General features: G+C 37.8%; 1 protein-coding gene across 3 annotated transcripts in view; it reads right to left on the bottom strand.

Moving 5' to 3' along the window:
• Positions 1 to 1,909: 1,909 nt before the first annotated feature.
• Positions 1,910 to 9,085, bottom strand: part of LOC127633863 (transmembrane protein 94-like) — a 34,102-nt gene continuing 26,926 nt past the window's right edge. For all 3 annotated transcript variants that reach the window (XM_052113223.1, XM_052113222.1, XM_052113224.1), the window contains 8 exons: positions 7,014 to 7,091; positions 6,050 to 6,135; positions 5,854 to 5,935; positions 5,595 to 5,758; positions 5,409 to 5,500; positions 4,849 to 4,942; positions 4,586 to 4,753; positions 1,910 to 3,602 (listed from right to left, as the gene is read on the bottom strand). In XM_052113223.1, the coding sequence (XP_051969183.1) occupies positions 3,530 to 3,602; positions 4,586 to 4,753; positions 4,849 to 4,942; positions 5,409 to 5,500; positions 5,595 to 5,758; positions 5,854 to 5,935; positions 6,050 to 6,135; positions 7,014 to 7,091 (837 nt within the window). In that variant the 3' untranslated portion in view covers positions 1,910 to 3,529. The remainder of the gene's footprint in view (positions 3,603 to 4,585; positions 4,754 to 4,848; positions 4,943 to 5,408; positions 5,501 to 5,594; positions 5,759 to 5,853; positions 5,936 to 6,049; positions 6,136 to 7,013; positions 7,092 to 9,085) is intronic.

The raw sequence follows: 9,085 nt of genomic DNA, 5'->3' as shown, positions 1-9,085 counted from the left end.
TGCTGGAATTTTGGCCTCTTCCTCCATACAGAACTGGTGTAACCGAGTCAGGTTTGAAGGCCTCCTTGCTCGCACATGCATTTTCAGTTCTGCCCACATATTTTCAATCGGATTGAGGTCAGGGATTTGTAATAGCTACTCCAGTAGCTTGACTTTGTTGTCCTTAAGTCATTTTGGAGGTTGTCCTTTTGGAAGACCTATTAGCGATTGAGCTTTAACTTCCTGGCTGATGTCTTAAGATGTTGCTTCAATATACAGTATCTACATACTTTTCCTTCCTCATGATTCCATCTATTTTGTGAAGTGCACCAGTCCCTCCTGCAGCAAAGCACCCCCAAAACATGATGCTGCCACCCCCATGCTTCACGGTTGGGATGGTGTTCTTGCAAGCCTCACCCTTTTTCCTCCAAACATAACGATGGTCATTATGGCCAAACAGTTCAATTTTTGTTTCATCAGAGCAGAGGACATTTGTCCAAAAAGTATGTTTCTCCACATGTGCACTTACAAACTGTAGTCTGTAGTTTTTATGGCAGTTTTGAAATAGTGGCTTCTTCCTTGCTGAACAGCCTTTCAGGTTATGTCGACATAGGGCTTGTTTTACTGTGGATATAGATACTTGTCTACCGGTTTCCTCCAGCATCTACACAAAGAGCTTTGCTGTTGTTCTGGGATTGATTTGCACTTTTCGCATCAAACTACGTTCAACTCTATGAGACAGAATGCGTCTTCTTCCTGAGTGGTATGATGGCTGCGTGGTCCTGTGGTGTTTATACTTGCATACTATTGTTTGTACAGATGAATGTGGTACCTTCAGGCATTTGGAAATTGCTCCCAAGGAAGAACCAGTTTTGTGGAGGTCCACAATTTTTTTTTTCAGAGGTCTAGGCTGATTTCTTTTAATTTTTCCATGATGTCAAGCAAAGAGTCACTGAGTTTGAAGGTAGGCCTTACAATACATCTACAGGCACTCCTCCAATTCAGTAAATCATCTAGAAGAAGCTAATTGTCAAAAAGCTTTTCTCCAAGCTGCTTAAAAGGCACAGTTAACTTCGTGTATGTAAACTTCTGACCCACTGGAATTGTGATATAGACAATTAAAAGTTAAACAAACTGTCTGTAAACAATTGTTGGAGAATGTACTTGTGTCATGCACAAAGCAGATGTTCTAAATTACTTGTCAAAACTAGAGTTTGCTAATATTAATTCTGTGGAGTGGTTTAGTTTTAATGAATTCAGCCTAAGCCTATGTCAACTTCTGACTTCAACTGTACATGGGAAAGGCAGGTTCCTCAAAAATGAACTCCACAATGGAAAAGTGATGCCTGCAAACACCAGTATTTAAAATCTGTCACTCATTATTCTCCTTTTAATTGGGTAGTCATAAGTGCAAATAGGCTCTTTGTTCCATCCAAGAGTAATTGCAAAAGTATTGGGAAAGAAGTGGTAATTTGGAGATTAGTTAGTCACCATCAGAAAATACATTTGTAGTGTTGACCAGTACGTGATCTTGAATCAGTACATCTGGTAACACTGTGACAGTTCCCTGCATTCCATAGCTGTAGCCCAAATGGATAAATTAACACTATAAAACCTTTTCAAATCATGAAATGGAGTAGAATTCTATATATTGAGGCAATCAGCTAGAGGTAGAATAGAATAAAACATTCAACATCCCTATTTACCAGTTTGGACGAGGAAACAAGAAATAAAAAAACACACATAATAAATAAATTATATTAAATTAGCCAGACCCCAGACTTTCCATATATATATATATATATATATATATATATATATATATATATATATATATACAGTTCCAGAATAAGAAACCGCTAAAAATAAAAATAATATCTCAAACACCTGCAGTGTGACAAAGAACAAGAAGAGTTTTTAATTTTCCTTTTTTAAAAGAATTTAATGCATTCTGGTTGACAATTGCATATGTCAATATATTTAAAACACATTGTATTTGTAGATAGAACAATAACCATTAGAGTTGAAACATTCAATTGCTGAAATTTCTTGCTTCATCTGATAATCTTTGCTGTTTTAATTGAACTTGTTAAAAGGAATAATTCACCTAAAAATGATAATCCCCTCATTTACTCACCCTTATGCAGTCTCAAACTCCTATGACATTCTCTCCTCTATGGAGCACAAACAAATATATCTTAATGAAGATTGTTTTTATCAATGGGGTCCAACAATTCCAAGCTCCGAAAACAAAAACAAAGTCAGTATAAAAGTAATTCATACGACTAGAGTGGGTTAATCCATGTCTTCTGAAGCAATAAGATCGGTTTTGTGTGAGAAATGGATTAAAATGTAACTCCATTTTCCACTAAAAATCTTGCCATATTGAACATTTTGGACCCCATTGACTAGCATCATATGGACAAAAACTCTCATCTCTATCAAAATATGTTTGTTTGTATTCTGCAGAAGAAAGTCATACAGTTTGTGATGGCATAAGGATGAGTAAATGATGAGAGAATTATAATGTTTGAGTAAAGTATATTTTAAGGGCTCAGCTTTTTAATATCTAAAAAAAAAAAAAAAAAGTTAGTTAAATGTAGGATAAAATCTAAAAACTAAGATCAAAACTGCCCAAAGGATTCCAGCCATTCAGAAATAGTGAGTATGTGTTCACCGATAGGCCTCTAATATTGATTTGTATGAGGAAAAGAAATATGATTGATTTTATTCAGTCATGTGTTTATATACAGTCTGTAATAAGGATTTGCACAGTCTCACAATGTCTGCATTTGATACTGGAGGCTAAACTTCTCAGCCAAGATGTTCTGGCTTGCAAAAAATACAAATAAAACATCCAATTAGCATTCTCATATGCTCTTAATGTGTAAATTATTTCCCCTGTATGCTTTAGAGTATGAGGTAAGTCAAAGAGATGACATTCACATTATAACCTGTCAAAACAGGCTGCAACAAGATCTTTATGTGGTAGACAGTAAATTAAATGCAAACTCTCAGGAGGATGTTATAAAGAACCAAATACGAATACAGACAGCTAAAGCTCAACTTGAGCAGTTAATATTGTCTATCTTCTACATTAGACTGAACAGAAAGTAAATCGATAACATTTTCATTTGACAACAGCTACTAAAATGTTATCGATAGAAAGAGGAAAAATAAATCATGCTAATTTAGCCCTCCATTATGTGTTATGGTTTGAGGGTTTGAGTAGGATAAAGAAATTGCCTCATTTGTAAAAAATCCCTCCAATAAATTACCCTGTCCAAACTCAAAGCAGCATGCATGAGAACATCCCTCAAACAACAAAGATAAAATCTTTACTTTGAGTAAAGCCTAAATCAAAGAGATTTCAGGATTTCGCTGATTAAAAATCACAGCCCTCAGTGGCCTTTTTGGCAGAAAAAGTGTTCAACCCATTAAAAGGTGTGGCAGGAAGAGCTCCGCTCATCTTCATCTTCTCCACTAAGGAATAAGATAAACGCCACAGAAGCCAAAGTGTAGAACCATGCAGTCTCCGGGCAGACACAGCTCAGAAGGGAGAGTTCATCCCCAGTTTGGTCTCAAACTGAAGTTTTTGCCTCTTCTGGTAACGCACTCGTACCCTGCAATAAGATCAGTAATTTATTCATTAATAATATCAAGCCTTTGATCAGTTTATGTATTGAAGTGGTCATGACATGAGGAATCAAATGTTCCTTCTTTTGACATACTTTATAAGAGATAACTGTACTATTAAAACATACTGTAAGTTTCACAACTCCCTCCTCACTGCAAAAAGAGCATTTGTTGAAACTAAGCTGCTAAAACGACTCGTTCTCAACTTCCTCCACATTGTGATGTCACACTGTGGTAGACATTTGCATCTGACTGCCTCCGCTACAACACATCAATGCCTACTTTACCTTATCACTGCTTTAGCCCACCCAGTAGTGGTGAGCAGTGAGATGGCAAGGAGAGAGCAAGTCTGTCAAGGGCAGAGAGCCAATCATAACAGTGGGTGTTTACTGCTAAGTCTTAAAGGAGAAGCAGCACCAAAACAGACAGTTTTGTCAGTATGAGGGTGGAAAAAGATGAAGAAAGAGAATCTCATGGAACATTATAAAATAATAAACAAAAATCTTTGTGTTCTGCTAACGAAAGTCACACATCTGGGCATGAGGGTGAGTAAAGGAGAGAATTTTCATTTTTGGGTGAACTACCACTTTAATGCAAGTTTTTGGCTTTGTTGTGCATGATTCATCACACATGCATGTTATTTTAAATAAAATATACATTTGTTTTACTTTTATCAAAATGTAACAACTTTAACTTTTTTAATCCTTACCTGGCTCCATTCTGGTATGTTAACACCCACTTTTCACAATCCAATCAATTCCCATTGGATAAAAAGTATTACATGATTTTCTTATTGAATATACCGTTTCACTCGAAATATGTCAGATTACGGAAGTACAATGGTTTGCAAACAGTTTAATGTTGATTTTAAATGCATAAAATGCATTGTACTGTGTTCAAACATATGGTTGTACCCTTTACACTACAGCAAGACTATAATAATGTTCAAACTTCCAATTTATCCTCTTACCTGATTTCATGCAGTTTTACTGCTTCATTGATTAGCACCACAAGTACAATGGACAGAGACACCAACAGCCAGACCTCCAAGGGAATATCACTTAGTGTGAAGATCTCTATATTGCTGTCCTGCCACAAATGATAATCTACCACAGCTTGCACTACCTGCCCCAACAATCTGCAAGGTGGAGAGAGAAGAAAAAAACATTGGGTAATTGCACTTAAATTATCCCTATGCAAGTATTCATAAAACAGCATGGCTTAAACACTCACACCACAGGCACTGTGAGGCACCACCATGTGTTACTGAACGGGTTCTTTCTCCACAAGGGCTGGGAACGATGCACATAGCTCAGGGAGATGACCACTGCAAGAGAGGGAGATAATATAAAACATGACTGCAACCGGATCACGGTTTTTATTTATTTATCACTATCACATGTACATGCACATCATTTCCAGATTAAGGTCCATATTCTGGTTATGCCCTTATTTGGCCTGTTCTTCGCACAAAGCTATCATAAGGCTTAAGAATACTCTGAATGCATAAATTATATGGATAGACTAAATGTATTATACATTTATGGTGGGGTTTAACAGCCCCAATCCCCCATTATATGGATAAGAGTGGCACAGGGTTATCATTAAAAAAAAAAGTCACTCTTCGTGTTCTTCATAAAGTCGTATGAACAACATAATATTTTAACACACAGAATTAATCAGAATTGGCATGTGTATGTAAACACAGTCATCCACACTGATCCCAATAAACCTTTCAAAAGTAAACATTCAAATGACCATGAGGCAGTGAAATACATTTTATTAAAAGTTACCTGTATGCAGAGCCAGGAAACCTGCCATGATCTTCTGAATTAGAAGCAGCCCATTGGACAATTCACCAAACCACTGAAGGGCATCCTGGGAACTGCAAAGATTAGTCTTTGATTAGCACTCACAACAATTCATGTTAGTGTAAACATGCAACACATAAAATTATGTATTTATGTTTGTGTGTGTACCTAGAAGTGAATATATGGGAGCAGGTGAGGGTGCTGTTGTTTTCAGTGTCTGTGAGGTTCGCTACTCTACACACTTCCTGTAGAGAAAATCCAAAGCCGACTAAGTAGGTCAACATCGTCAGACCAAACTTCAACAGGAACCAGCCCAGGAAGTACTGCTGCGTCTGAAAAAGTCAAAAATAACCAAAATGCATATATGCTTTTTGCCAAGTGTGTTTAAACATTTTTCAGTGCAGGGGTGCATTGTGCGGTCACTGACCTTGCGTGGTATGGAGTTAAGATTCTTTCCAGTAGCGTCTGTCATCACGGAGCTGTCAGGAGGTTTTCCCAGGAAGGACACGCTGTAGATATCAAAGATGTATTTATAAAGATCATGAATACAAGGCAGTGACCTGATTTTACCATTGACCCCCTCCAATATGTGGGTGTTTTTGTTTTAATTTCCTCTCTCTTACCTTAGCAGGGGGTAACAGAAGCAGGAAAGCCACAGAATATCTGTGATGTTCATGGGAGGGGGCAGTTGAATAAGGCAGGCCAGGAACTACAAGATTAAGATGTCACAATATAACAACAGTGCAAATCAGAAACAGTATTGTTGTTGTTTCAAGAGCCTCAGCGATAAAACTTCATATCCTGTACATCAGGGCTAGTAAACTGGTGGCCAATGTGCCAAAAAAGGTCCACCAATCATCTTATCTGGCCCTCTGACAGTCTGAAAAATCAGTGTGCTCTCTGCGCAAAACTCAGTGGTGAGTTTAACAACACTTAAATGGTACATGCAACATCATTTAATGGTCATCGGTAGACCGGACAGCTTGTGTTTAAGCTTTTCTGGCTTTAGTTAAGTTACACTGCTTCCACAACACGAACCAGATGATGAGCATTTCATAATGTCTAATTCAATCAAAAGTAGGCTACCCAATTTTTGCAAACATTTATGGTGTGGTCAAATCTACAGGTGTAAAAAATATATCATCACTACAGTTGTTGCAGACGTGGTGTCAGCTCGTATGCACAATATTATTGAGCAAAAGAGAAAACCGAAAAAGAAAAACAAACATCACTGAACTTGTATACTCACATATATCAAATTAACAAATATATTCAAAGTAAAGTTGATCAAAACCTTTTTATTAAGGGTGTGATGTTATTTTGTTTTGTTCTTTAGCCAGATCTTATGGCCAAACCTTAAAAAATGTTCACTGAAAACACCCCTTGCTATTTTTTTTTTTTTTTTTAAAAACATGTCATTTACAACAAAAGTGCTAGATAAGAAAATACTGAAAAACGTTTGGCCCCCTTCAAGTTTGGATCAGGGTAATCTGGCCTCTGCAAGAAAGTAGTTGAAAAGCCACACTGTACATCACAAACAGATGAAAGTTTATTTTTGACACCGGTGTAAAGAGTATTTGTTCTTACCTGAATGATGACCAAGGTCAGCTGACACTGCAGTAAGAAGAGGAAGCACTTGCGAATGCCGTAGGTGGTATGTCTCGCCTGAAGATACATAAACAACTAAATTTTATCACATTCTCTTTCTAAAAGGGGAAGTGTATAATTTTTGCGACATTTTTCTGTCACATACAGGATTTCAATCCGCTTGTTTGAAGACCCAAGTTGGCCAAACATAACTTTGCTCAACCAATTGCATGAGTTTGGGGTGGGATTACCTGTTGGAAGTACAATGGAAGTTGGGGGATGGGTGTCAATATTTTTGCAATTCTGTTTGGTGGCCCTAGTGGTGCAGAAATTACATTACAGTGAGAATGACAGGACATTATGGGAAGGGAACAGGGGGGAAAACATGGTGTAGCTGTTGTACCACAGCACAGACTTGCGTTTTTATCTAGAATGTCTTTTCTGTACATTTTTCATCTTTTTTTTGGTGCCTTGGTGCAGTAATTAGTGCACATGCTCCAGACATATTGAGCAATGGTGCTTACAGAGCCAGCAGACATTTCACTCTGTCACTCTAGAGTGGTTACCCACTGAAGCTAAGCAAGATTGTGCCTGGTCAGTACCTGGAAGGGAGACCTACTGGGGAAAACTAAGGTTGCTGCTGGAAGAGGTGTTAGGGTGGCCAACGTGGGGTGCCAACACCCCAGTATAGTGACGGGAACACTATACTTTAAAAATGCACCATCTTTTGGATGAGACGTTAAAACGAGGTCCTGGCTCTCTGTGCTTATTAAAATCCCAGGGCACTTTTTATTTTTATTTTATTTAACCTTTATTTAACCAGGAAAGTCCCATTGAGGTTAAAAACCTCTTTTTCAAGGGAGTCCTGGCCAAGAGGCAGCAAAAACACAATCAATTACATTTATAAAGGTTATACAACACAAATAATTAAAAACATTTACAATTTAAACAGGTCATTTCAGGTTCTCTCAATCTGGACTTAAAAGCATTTAAGGAAATGAGCTCAGATAATTTCAAGTCTTTTTGCAAAAAGTTCCATGCAGAAGGAGCGGAGTAGACAAAAGCCCTTTTCCCCAGTTCTGTTTGGGCAAATGGAACAAAGAGCAGCAAGTGATCATTTGATCGCAATGAATAAGAACCAACACTTCTCCATGTGATTAAACTACTGATGTAGGATGGCAACAGACCAAGCATGGCCTTATAGATAAAAATATGCCAATGCCCTGATCTCCTGTTGGACAACGATGGCCATCCCACTCTGGAATATAATTCACAATGATGGGTCATATTTTTACAATTCGTAATAAATCTCAGAGACGCATGATAAACAGTGTCAATCTTATGCAGACACTGTGCTGAAGCGGTCCTATACACCAGGACACTATAATCTAAGACAGATAAAAATGTTGCAGTGACTAGCTGCTTTTTTGCTTTAAAAGAAAAACAAAATTTATTTCGAAAGAAAAAAGACAGTTTAAGTTTGAGTTTCTTCACAAGGTTGTCTATATGAGGTTAAAAAGTGAGAGCATCATCAAGCCAAATGCCAAGGTACTTATAAAAATGAACCACCTCTATGACACTTCCAGTCAAAGTGAACACAGAAGGAGGAACTTTAGAAACCTTCTTAGTATTACTAAACAGCATCAGCTTGGTCTTATCAGCATTAAGAACCAGTTTAAGCTGCATAAGCGTGTGTTGAACCACATCAAAAGCTTTCTGCAAAGACTCAACCGCTTTAGCTGGGGACGATCCAAAACAATAAATAATCGTGTCATCAGCATAGAAATGCATATTAGCATTCTCGTAAACAGAGTTGGAGTGAAACCCCAGTTTCCTGATCAAATTTCCCCATTTCCCTAGTTGTCCCCATGAATTGGCTCCATCACTCTATTCCCTCCTGTCCACCAACAGCTGGTGTGTAGCGAGCGTACTGACGCACTATGGCTGCCATCGCATCATCCAGATGGATGCTGAAAACTGGTGGTGGTCAGTCCCTTGTTCACTATGTAAAACACTTGGTGTCAGAAAAGCACTAGAAAAGTGTCATGTTCATAATGTTTATTCATGTAGGT

This window comes from Xyrauchen texanus, chromosome 40 (assembly GCF_025860055.1).
Source record: "Xyrauchen texanus isolate HMW12.3.18 chromosome 40, RBS_HiC_50CHRs, whole genome shotgun sequence".
In the NCBI taxonomy this organism is placed as follows: domain Eukaryota; kingdom Metazoa; phylum Chordata; class Actinopteri; order Cypriniformes; family Catostomidae; genus Xyrauchen; species Xyrauchen texanus.
Note: the sequence above shows the minus strand (reverse complement) of the source record. Positions and strands in the feature narration are given on the sequence as shown.